This window comes from Scyliorhinus torazame, chromosome 7 (assembly GCF_047496885.1).
Source record: "Scyliorhinus torazame isolate Kashiwa2021f chromosome 7, sScyTor2.1, whole genome shotgun sequence".
NCBI lineage: Eukaryota > Metazoa > Chordata > Chondrichthyes > Carcharhiniformes > Scyliorhinidae > Scyliorhinus > Scyliorhinus torazame.
Window position 1 is genome coordinate 206504041 of NC_092713.1, and position 12606 is coordinate 206516646.

The 12606-nt window shown below is 43.8% G+C and overlaps 2 protein-coding genes across 3 annotated transcripts in view; one reads left to right on the forward strand and one right to left on the reverse strand.

Moving 5' to 3' along the window:
- The window catches only part of kdm3b (lysine (K)-specific demethylase 3B), a 215795-nt gene that overhangs the window by 164378 nt on the left and 38811 nt on the right, over nucleotides 1-12606 (forward strand). For both annotated transcript variants that reach the window (XM_072512004.1, XM_072512005.1), the window contains exons 17-19: nucleotides 5868-6127; nucleotides 8029-8298; nucleotides 9695-9866. In XM_072512004.1, coding sequence (XP_072368105.1) covers nucleotides 5868-6127; nucleotides 8029-8298; nucleotides 9695-9866 — 702 coding nt within the window. The remainder of the gene's footprint in view (nucleotides 1-5867; nucleotides 6128-8028; nucleotides 8299-9694; nucleotides 9867-12606) is intronic.
- Nucleotides 6973-7328, reverse strand: LOC140426805 (small ribosomal subunit protein uS14). The gene has a single exon (XM_072512006.1). The coding sequence runs from the start codon at nucleotides 7289-7291 to the stop codon at nucleotides 7121-7123; it is 171 nt and encodes a 56-aa protein (XP_072368107.1). The 5' UTR covers nucleotides 7292-7328; the 3' UTR covers nucleotides 6973-7120.

Here is a 12606-nt window from a genome sequence, read left to right on the forward strand (position 1 = left end):
CGACTGCTTGGAGTCTGTGGACTGGTCCATATTAAAGGCCACGGCAGCTAACCTGGACGAGTACACAACCACCATCACAGACTTCATCAGTAAGTATGTCGAGGGCTGTGTACCAAAGAAGACAATACGGGTATTCCCCAATCGAAAAACCTGGCTCAATCAAAAGGTTCACTCCCTGCTGAAGTTCCGGACAGAGGCATTCAAGTCTGACGACCCCGACCTACATAGGAAATCCAGCTACGACGTATGGAAAGCCATCAGGGATGCCAAAAGACAATACCACATCAAACAAGAGTCCCAGGCCAACGACACAAACCCACGACGACTATGGCAGGGCTGACACATGATCACAGGCTACAAAGCAAGGCCAGGCAGAATACCTGGGGCTAGAGCATCCCTCCCCGATGAACTGAACAAGCAGTCAGCCAATGCATCCGTGCCACCTGCCCCAACAGCCCTGGACACAGCCATAACCACTATTACAGCCTCAGAGGTATGAGCTACATCCGTGAAAGCGACGGGCCCCGACGGAGTCCCTGGGCGAGCATTCAGAGCCTGCGCAGACCAGCTGGCGAGTGTATTCGTAGACATCTTCAACACCTCACTCCTCCACTCCGAGGTCCCCACCTCCTTCAAGAAGACCACCAAAGAAGAACAAGGTAGCCTGCCTCAAAAACTACCGACCGATGTCCCTGAAGTCTGTTATCATGAAATGCTTCGAGCAGCAAGTCATGAGACGGATCAGCGGCAGCCTCCCAGACGGTCTCGATCCATTGCAGTTCGCCTATCACTGCAACCGGTCCACAGCAGATGCTATCTCCCTGGCTCTACAATCAACACTCTGAACACCTCGACAACAAGAACACCTATGTTAGACTGCTGTTTGTAGACTACAGCTCTGCCTTCAACACCATTATCCCGACAAGACTTATAACCAAACTCTGCAATCTTGGACTTGACCCCTCCCTGTGCAGATAGATCCTTGACTTCCTCACCAACAGACCACAATCTGTCAGGATAGGCAACCGCACCTCCTCCACAATAGTCCTCAACACCGGGGCCCCGCGAGCATGTGTGCTCAGTCCTCTACTATACTCCCTATACACACGATTGTGTGGCAAGATTTAACTCCAATTCAATCTATAAGTTTGCAGATGATACGACTGTGGTGGGTCGTATCTCAAACAACGACAAATCAGACTACAGAAGGGAGATAAATCGCTTGGTTGCATGGTGTACTGAAAACAACCTCTCTCCAATTGTCGGAAAGACCAAGGAACTGATCATCGACTTCAGGAAGCGTAGCATGACAACCCCCGTCCCCGGTCTGCATCATTGGCTTTGAAGCGGAGATGATCGATAGCTTTATGTTCCTGGGGTCACCATCGGCAACTGTTGCTAACTTTGCCTTAGTTTAATTGCTCTGTTTTATCACCTTTGCTCTTGAGTCGCCAGGTATCTTTATGATACCGCCACGTGGTTCAAGTCCGAGTAATGATCGATAGTCCAATACACCGATTAGTAAGATTTAAATCAAAGCACATTTATTATACACAGTAATCACTACTCATGCATAAATTCTACGTCTAAGCTGCTTCTTACAACTAACAGGCCTATACTTAACTTGGAACTGGCCCACCAGGTCAGGGAAACGAATGGCCTTTCGTTCGGGTTCTGAGCCTGCGGGATTCGAAGTTGGTACAGATTGATAGCTAGGAGTGCCTATCTTGTAGCGAGCGTTGAAGTAAGACTTACAGGTTCGGTCGGCTGCTGAAGAGTGACGAGAGCTGGAAGCGAGCCGAAGAAGAAGAGCTGCAAGCGGTGGAAGAGAGAGCGCCTTGAACTTGGGGCTCAATTCTTATAGTCCCCAGGGGCTTCCCGCCTTTCGGGGCGGACCCTGTACCTGGTCCCAAGTGATTGGACTTTGTCCCAATCACTTGGTTCGATTTTCTCCAATGCTGGAGCGGTTCCCTGATCGGGTTCCCTGATCGATGGGCAGTCTTGAGGTGGTCATTCACCTCCTTTTGTGTAGGCTTCTGCTGGCGCCGAAGAGTCTGGTTTTGCTTTGTGTGTCTAAATGTTGCTTATTGTTCCTGGGGATTGCTCATTAGTATGCAGATGGCTGGTGTTTTGTTATGCTGATGGTTGCTGGTATCGATCTTGTCTGGCCTTTCCAGAGGTAAATACACAGCCAACCTGTAGCTGCTCGTTTTTGTCCTGTTGGCTGACTTTCCCATCAGCCTTTGCCGTTCGCCATTTTGAATCGGGAGTTGGCCATTTTAAGTGGCTACACAACAGTCTGTCCATGTCCACTCGCGTTGATGCAACAGTCAAGAAAGCCCAACAACGTCTCTACTTCCGACGGAAGCTAAAGAAATTGGGCATGCCTGCATCGACTCTCTCAAACTTCTACAGATGTGCCTCAGAGATCATCCTATCCGGCTGCAACACAGCTTGGTATGGCAACTGCTCGATCGCAAGAAACTGCAGTGTGGTGAACTCTGCCCAACGCATCACACAAGCTTGCCACCTGCACATTGATTCTGTCTACACCTCCTGCTGCCTCAGGAAGGCAGGCAGCATTATCAGAGACCCCTCCCACCCAGGCTTTGTCCTCTTCCAGACCCTTCCATCAGACAGAAGATACAGAAGTCTGAAGATCCGCACATCCAGACATGGGCAGCTTCTTTCCCACAGCTACGAGACTCCTCAACGACTCTCCCTCGGACTAATCTGTTCCTTGTAAGATACTATTCACGACATCCTAAACTGCTCTTGCTCATGTATTTGCTTTATTTGGCCCCTTGTTCCACACTGTAACCAATCACTTTGTCGATGTACTCAGTCGCTTATTCCTTTTCTGACTACTGCGTTCCTTTGGCCGCAGAAAAATACTTTTCGCTGTTCTTCGGTACATGTGAAATAAATCAAATCAATAAATCAAATCAACATGGGTGCATTTTCTGTGATCAACTTCAAGATCATAATCAGATTTATAATCCAAATATTGTTCATTTCCACATAATGCAGATTTAAAAAAAAAAAAATTTAGAATACCTAATTAATTTTTTCCAATTAAGGGGCAGTTTAGCATGGCTAATCCACCTAGCCTGCACATCTTTGGGTTGTGGGGGCGAAACCCATGCAAACACTGGGGGGAATGTGCAAACTCCACACGGACAGTGATTGAACCTTGGACCTTAGCGCCGTGATGCAGCAGTGCTAACCACTGCACCACCGTGCTGCTCACATAATGCAGATTTAAACCGAGATTATGCTTGGGGAAGAAATCAGAATCTGTAGTCCCTTAAAAGGAAAGAACAGATATTTGGTATAATACCTTTGGCATTCTCAAGTCAGCCTAAAGTAGTTCATGTCCAATGCATTATTTTTGAACTGTAGCCACTTATAACTATTTGCAGCTAAACACCCCAAAATAGCAATCACATAAGTGAACAATTAAGCTGTTTTTAGTGGTGCTGATGTGTTTTGCCTTTCTCATGTGCTTTATCACTTCTCCTTAAATGCATCTTTTGTTATTTGCCTCAATATATGGCAAAATCATATCTTCCTGAGACTGAGATGTCAGTTTTTTGCCTTATCAGACTGTTGTTTCCTGCTCTGAAACAATTTCAGTTTTCATTTGTTGCTTTGTGAAGCTGTAGCTTGCAAATACTTTTAAGAAAGTGTCCATTGATTAGATGTAGCAGATAATGTCAAACAAGTGCTGCTTGTGGGGGTGCATTCTTCATTACCAATAGTCATTGAAAATGCCATGTACCTTTTCCATTTGAGTTTGTCACCCAGTCTATTTTGAAACTAGCAACTGGAAGATGAGATGGACCACTCTGGCAATTTATATTGCACAAGTAGGCTCTGTAAAAATCAGTACGATTGATGGTGGTTAATTGTGAAATCTTGTGCCCAAGGAGATGAGCCCATGTCCTTCATTCAATTCACAGAGGAGCATCAAAACAGGAATAGGCCCGTCAATCCCTCAATCTTGTTCTGCCATTCCATGAAATCATGACTGCTCTGTACCTCAACTCAGTTTACACACCTTCGCGCCATAACAATAAGCTCCTTTAAACTCAAAAAAGTATATATTGAGTCTTAAAAATATCAGTTAACCCAACTTTTGCCTGGGGGGTGGCGAGTTTCAGATTTCCACTCCCTTTGTGAAAAATTGCCTTCTGTTATCACCTAGGTTCCCGAATGACCAAGCAAATGTTTCCATTTTGCACCCTGGAGTCCAACACCACTGGAAGTTGTTTCCCTGGATCTACCAAATCCTTTTGATATTTTAAATGTTTTGATTAAATAACTCAACAAATCTTCTACACTCTAGGGATGCAAGCTAAGTTTATGTGGTCAGCTTCCTCTGTCATACTGTAATGATTTAGTCCATTGAGGTGACAATTATAAGCTTGTGCTGCCCTCTAATTTATTAACTTGATCCAGTTCCGTATAATTAAGTGTAAGACTACCTTAATGGTGTGTCACAGCATTTGGTGAGTCTGACAGAATTTACGTGTTGCCAAATGGCACCACCTTTATGGATTAAACAATTCTTAAATGATAGAGGAAGCTAACCACACAAACTTGGCTTATATCCCTTGAGTATAGAAGATTTGATGAGTTACCTAATCAATGTATTTAAAATGACTAAAGAATTTGGTAGACTAGATACAGATAAACTATTCTCACTGGTGTGAAAATCCAGGATGCAAAAGACAAAATTTGCATTTTGTTGCTGCAGAATTTGCATGTGCTTGTTGTCAGATTTGGGCTTTAAAAATGCCGTAGAACAGGGTTCCTGCTGTAAATACGTATTAGTTCTGATTATGTTCTGTCTCCTCTGGGTGAAAGATCTGATGCATCCTCCCAGAGGAAACCAGATAATATGCATGATATTATTCATGCCCTTCGATTTCCCCGGAGAGACTGGCATCCAAAAATTAGACCGTATTCCAGTAGCAAACTTGGGGTCCTACAAAAAATCTGGGTGTCTGAAGCTGCTGGCAGGATACTAGGGTTAGATTTAGCAGTATAAACATGATACATGATTTACAGGTATTTGGGTGATTGCTTGCATTGGTTGATCACGATATATAGTATCTTGTAGCAGCTTTATAGGACAGTAATGGCACCTGATGTATCCTTGGAACAGATTTGTGATGATTCAAATCTGCAGTGCACAACCAACTATGCAGACTTTTACACCTCTGCTAATGTCTATGATTCTGGATACCTGCAAAGATCTTAATGGAGCTGTCATTTGTAGAGCTTACGATCATAGAATCTCTACAGTGCAAAAGGAAGCCATTCAGCCCATCGAGCCTACACTGACCCTCCGAAACAGCACCCCACCTAGACCCAATTCCCAGCCCCAACCCCTAACCTTTGGACACTTGGGGGGCCATTTAGCATGGCTAATCCACCCTAACCTGCACTTCTTTGGACTGTGGGAGGAAACCCACACACACACTTCTTAAATTTTTAGAGTACCCAATTTTTTTTTCTTCAATTAAGTGCCAATTTAGCATGGCCCATGTACCTACCCTGTACATCTTTCGGTTAGTGAGGGTGAGACCCACAGAGACACTGGGAGAATGTTCAAACTGCACACAGACAGTGACCGCTTCCTCAGTGCCATGAGGCAGCAATGCTAACCATTGTGCCACCTCCAACCTACACAAACAAGGAGAATGTGCAAACTCCACGCAGACAGTCACCTGAGATTTGAATCGAACCTGGGTCACTGGCACTGTGATCCAATCATGGACAAGGAATGTAGTTATTGCTTTCTCTAATTCATGCCAATTTATATTTTATTAGTTTAACATTTATTTTGTCTTCCTTCCTAGAAAGTAGCAGTTCTTTGCGATCTGTGTTGAATCAAAGCCAAGATTCCAGGCCTCCCATAGCACTGGACTCATTCAACGCTTTGTCCAAGCCTCCCTCCATTTTAGAGCCATTCAGCAGCCTTTTGTCTGGAGGCCCCTCAACCACCAAGACAGAAGGCTCGAGCCTTCGAGATCTGCTAAATTCTGCCCCAGGGAAATTACAGCGTGGAGCTGCTGAGACCAGCCTCCCATTTCCTTCGGTCTTCACATCTGTTTCAACGGTAAGTATGACGAACAGAAGTGTAATGTTTGAAATTATGAATATGAAAAAATAATCAGTAGTTTTTTACTTTGATATTGTGCTGGTATTAAAACCTGCAGTGACCTAACCCTCGCTTCTCTCTGGCATTTTTAGAATTTCCTGTTGAAGAAGGAAATCATGAATATGAAGCATCATGATTATCTTCATATAATTGAGAAGAGTCCTAATTCAAAAGTAGATTGAATGTTGATACAATAAGTAGATCTGTGCAACAAAAGTCTATGGAAGTTGTAACACTTAAAGTAATCACGGTGAGAATATCAGCCCAGTTTTGGGCACCGTGCTTTTAAAAAAAAAAAGTACAGAGATTGTTAAGGGTACAGAGAAACACAGTAGGAATGCTGTTGAGTTTAAATCTGATAACTTTCATTTGGACGCAACCAACTAAATCAACATGATCTAGCCATTATATAGGGAAATGAATAAGTGTGCAGTTTTAGTCATTCTGTGCAGTTTTGGTCTCTTTATCTGAGGAAGGATGCTCTTGCTATAGAGGGAGTGCAGAGAAGGTTTACCAGACTGATTCCTGGGATGGCAGGACTGATGTATGAGGAGAGATTGAGTGAGTTAGGATTGTATTCGCTGGAGTTCAGAAGAATCTCATAGAAACCTATAAAATTCTAACAGGACTAGAAAGGGTGGATACTTGAAGGATGTTCCTGATGGTGGGGGTGTCCAGAACCTGGGATCTGAGGAGATGAGGTAGACCATTTAGGACTTGATGAAGAAATATTTCCTCACCTAGAGAGTGGTCAGCCTGTGAAATTCACTCCCACAGAATGCAGTTGAAGCATTAGCACTATGTTTGTTTTTTAAATGACAATTAAATTTTATTTACAAAAATGGAGCATCACAAAAGTTTGCTTCTTCCAGGTGGCGGTTAGAATTGTTTGACAAATGCTAAATTTCCATTTCGTATTGCATTAGAATGCACTCTTGCTCCTTTTGTAATTTAGTCCAGCTTGACGAAGCCGATGTCTTTAGCGTATTGTCTGAAGCACTGGCGGCACATGTTGAGGCCGTATTTCCGGATCAGGCCGTGTCGGTTCGCACAGACTCGGCATGAGCGGGAGCCCTGACCGAATTTCCTGGGGTGAGACCAGTAAAGCTGCTGATGACCCATGGCGGCCAGACACAGAAAGAGGGAGGTGGGGCCGCGCACGCCTAGCACTATGTTTTTAAAAAGCAGTTAGATATAGCACTTGGGACGAAGGGGATCAAAGGATATGGGGGGGAAGGCGGGATCAGGCTATTGAGTTGGATGATTAGCCATAATGATCATAATGAATGGCGGAGCAGGCTGGAAGGGCTAAATGGCCGACTCCTATTTTCTATGTTTCAATGTGTGAGCAGTGAAGAAAATGTTTCCTGCTGAACAGAGAACATACAATTACAAGTTAAGAAATGAAGACTAGATTTCACATTCAGTGAGTGTAAAATGAGTCCAAACATTTCTGGAAAAAAAGTGAGCGGATTTCTTAAGAGGTAAGGAGTGTTTTTTAATTTATTCATTCGCTGGATGTGAATGTCGTTGGCCCGGCCAATGTTTCTTGCCCATCCCTAATTGTCCTTGAGAAGGTGATGGTGCCGCTTCCTTTTTGAATCGACGTAGTCCATGTGATGTAGGTACACCGAAATATGGACCTGGTGTCAAAATTGAAAGGAAATCAAATTATCTAAATGTTCTGGGAGTTTCAACATCATTTTCATTCCTCTGTTATAACTGCTATGTTAGTGGTCCAAAATATTAAATGCTAGCTACCTTTCTTAAAGAAAGCAACAATATTATTTGAAGTAGTTCTTTTGTTGATGGGCATTAGTTGTTAACCCTAGTTTCTTTTGTGTGATTTTTAAACACAGACTGACAAGGGAAAGGGAGGCCTACCAAACTTTTTGGATCACATAATTGCATCGGTAGTCGAGAATAAAATGTCTGCAGATACGTCAAAGCGAATTGGGAATCCCACAGAGGCACTAAAAGAGACCAAGAAGCAAGGTGTAATGGAAATGAGTGTTCTGGACCCAAACACACAACACTGCTGGCTCTGTGATGGTCGTTTACTTTGCCTCCAAGATCCCAGCAACAAAAACAACTGGAAAATCTTCAGGGAGTGCTGGAAGCAGGGACAGGTAACCACTCTAGACACAGAATGATTCAACATCAATGTGCGCATGCTCGTCTTTGAATAAGTTTCTGATTGGTGAGTTCATGGTAGAAGTGGGATGGCACAAGTCACTTTTGCTGGGGTGTGGGTAGGAACTATCGCACACACTTTTGTGAATGCACAATAAAAGGAATGACTTGAAAGCATCCAGCGGATTCTTCAATTATTTTCCTGCATGTAAAATGATCATCCAACCTTACACTTTGTCCGTGTATATTACAATTCCATCTGCAAACATGTGTGGTTGTTCCATGAACATGTTGCCAGAAGATCATCACATTTCGAGTTTAACGTTTATGCAACCTTCTAATTTATTCATGCTCTAATTGCTGTCCAGCAATTTCAAAATTCTCCAGTTTAAACATTTCAGATTTCAATCTGTTAAGGAGCTATATGGAGCAGGCTGCACAGTGGTTATCACAGTTACCGTGCGCACTGAGGACCCGGTTTCGATCCTGGCTCTGGGTCACTGTCAGGTGACGTTTGCACATTCTCCCCGTGTCTGCGTGGGCCTCACCCCCACAACCCAAATATGTGCAGAGTATGTGGCTTGGCCAGGCTAAATTGTCCCTTAATTTTTTCAAAATAAATGTAGAGTACCCAATTTTTTTTTTCCAAGTAAGGGGCAATTTAGCATGGCCAATCCACCTAACCTGCACATCTTTGGGTTTAGGGTGTGAAACCCACGCAGACATGCGGAGAATGTGCAAACTCCACATGGACAGTGACCCAGGGCCAGGATCGAACCCGGGTCCTCCCCCGTAGGCAACAGTGCTAATCACTGTGTCGCCGTGCAACCCCAAATTGCCTCTTCATAAAAAAAGGAAACTATATGGATAAATTCACATGGTTATATTGAAAATTACTGTTTTAATATGAAAACTCTATGACAATTATTTCAAGCTGGCCTTGGGTTTATATCCCATTTTGCAATATAGCATTCCATTTTTGTGTAGTGATTCAGTGCATGAGGAGGAAAGTTGCATCTGTCTCATGATTTCTGTATTTAAAGAGTATATTTCTTCTGTATGTGAAAATCACTGTGTACTTCCTTTTTAAAAAAAACTTTACACACCTGGTTATTTCTCCTCCATCATCTGTGAATGTAGTCGTTCAAAGTTGAATTTATTTTTAAAATCTGTGATGGTTCATACTGTAATAATAGTCTTTGTTCTTGCATTGAATGGCTGCTTGATTATGATACAGGCTCTATTTACTAAGTTGATTTTTTTCTTTTACTGCTGATTGTGTTGATAAGTCATTATTTAATTTGGTATCTGACATACTCAGTTGGTTTAAGAAAGAATGCTTTGAATTCCTGACAGGCATTTTTCTCATGGTTAGTGTTTTGCTCTTCTCAGCCGGTATTGGTGTCTGGTGTCCATAAGAAGTTGAATTCAGCCCTCTGGAAACCTGAAGCTTTCAGCCGGGAGTTTGGGGACCAAGAGGTTGATCTGGTCAACTGCAGAAATTGTGCCATCATCTCTGATGTGAAAGTCCGGGACTTTTGGGATGGTTTTGAAATCATTGCAAGTAAGTATAGTGATTGTTTTTCCAAAGTGTGTTAAGCCCCTGCATGAAACTAAAAGTCAACAACAGTGTTGTTACGTAGCAGACAGTCAAGATCACATGCTTTCTGTTCCCATGGAAAAAGAATAGAATCAATAAATGTAACCTCCAAAGAATCAGCAAAAATCCCCGGATTAGTAATGAACTCATTTGACTTTTGCGTTCATGGTAAACCACTGACCCCACTGAAAAATCAGGTGGGCACAGAATGAATGTTTGAAATTTGGATTTCAACATCAACATCTGCAATGTTTTTAAAAAGCACACGTGAGAGCCTGTTGTTCAATGTAAATTGAGGAGTGATGATTCAGCCAGCTGTCCAACAGTATGAGCTCAATGCCTTGAACAAAGAACAAAGAAATGTACAGCACAGGAACAGGCCCTTCGGCCCTCCAAGCCCGTGCCGACCATGCTGCCCGACTAAACTACAATCTTCTACACTTCCTGGGTCCATATCCCTCTATTCCCATCCTATTCATGTATTTGTCAAGATGCCCCTTAAATGTCACTATCGTCCCTGCTTCCACCACCTCCTCCGGTAGTGAGTTCCAGGCACCCACTACCCTCTGCGTAAAAAACTTGCCTCGTACATCTACTCTAAACCTTGACTCTCTCACCGTAAACCTATGCCCCCTAGTAGTTGACCCCTCTACCCCGGGGAAAAGCCTCTGACTATCCACTCTGTCTATGCCCCTCATAATTTTGTAGACCTCTATCAGGTCGCCCCTCAACCTCCTTCGTTCCAGTGAGAACAAACCGAGTTTATTCAACCGCTCCTCATAGCTAATGCCCTCCATACCAGGCAACATTCTGGTAAATCTCTTCTGCACCCTCCCTAAAGCCTCCACATCCTTCTGGTAGTGTGGCGACCAGAATTGAACACTATACTCCAAGTGTGGCCTAACTAAGGTTCTAAGCTGCAACATGACTTGCCAATTCTTATATTCAATGCCCCGGCCAATGAAGGCAAACTTACTAATCAGACCAGTATGCCTTCTTGACTACCTTCTCCACCTGTGTTGCCCCTTTCAGTGACCTGTGGACCTGTACTCCTAGATCTCTTTGACTTTCAATACTCTTGAGGGTTCTACCATTCACTGTATATTCCCTACCTGCATTAGACCTTCCAAAATGCATTACCTCACATTTGTCCAGATTAAACTCCATCTGCCATCCCTCTGCCCAAGTCTCCAAACAATCTAAATCCTGCTGTATCCTCTGACAGTCCTCATCGCTATCCGCAATTCCACCAACCTTTGTGTCGTCTGCAAACTTACTAATCAGACCAGTTACATTTTCCTCCAAATCATTTATATATACTACAAACAGCAAAGGTCCCAGCACTGATCCCTGTGGAACACCACTGGTCACAGCCCTCCAATTAGAAAAGCATCCTTCCATTGCTACTCTCTGCCTTCTATGACCTAGCCAGTTCTGTATCCACCTTGCCAGATCACCCCTGATCCCGTGTGACTTCACCTTTTGTACTAGTCTACCATGAGGGACCTTGTCAAAGGCCTTACTGAAGTCCATATAGACAACATCCACTGCCCTACCTGCATCAATCATCTTAGTGACCTCCTCGAAAAACTCTATCAAGTTAGTGAGACACGACCTCCCCTTCACAAAACCATGCTGCCTCTCACTAATACGTCCATTTGCTTCCAAATGGGAGTAGATCCTGTCTCGAAGAATTCTCTCCAGTAATTTCCCTACCACTGAAGTAAGGCTCACCGGCCTGTAGTTCCCTGGATTATCCTTGCTACCCTTCTTAAACAGAGGAACAACATTGGCTATTCTCCAGTCCTCCGGGACATCACCTGAAGACAGTGAGGATGCAAAGATTTCTGTCAAGGCCTCAGCAATTTCCTCTCCAGCCTCCTCCAGTATTCTGGGGTAGATCCCATCAGGCCCTGGGGACTTATCTACCTTAATCTTTTTTAAGACACCCAACACCTCGTCTTTTTGGATCTCAATGTGACCCAGGCTATCTACACACCCTTCTCCAGACTCAACATCCACCAATTTCTTCTCTTTGGTGAATACTGATGCAAAGTATTCATTTAGTACCTCGCCCATTTCCTCTGGCTCCACACATAGATTCCCTTGCCTATCCTTCAGTGGGCCAACCCTTTCCCTGGCTACCCTCTTGCTTTTTATGTACGTGTAAAAAGCCTTGGGATTTTCCTTAACCCTATTTGCCAATGACTTTACGTGACCCCTTCTAGCCCTCCTGACTCCTTGCTTAAGTTCCTTCCTACTTTCCTTATGTTCCACACAGGCTTCTTCTGTTCCCAGTCTTTTAGCCCTGACAAATGCCTCCTTTTTCTTTTTGACGAGGCCTACAATATCTCTCGTTATCCAAGGTTCCCGAAAATTGCCGTATTTATCCTTCTTCCTGACAGGAACATGCCGGTCCTGAATTCCTTTCAACTGACACTTGAAAGCCTCCCACATGTCAGATGTTGATTTGCCCTCAAACATCCGTCCCCAATCTAGGTTCTTCAGTTCCCGCCTAATATTGTTATAATTAGCCTTCCCCCAATTTAGCACATTCATCCTAAGACCATTCTTATCCTTGTCCACCAGCACTTTAAAACTTACTGAATTGTGGTCACTGTTCCCGAAATGCTCCCCTACTGAAACTTCTACCACCTGGCCGGGCTCATTCCCCAATACCAGGTCCAGTACCGCCCCTTCCCTA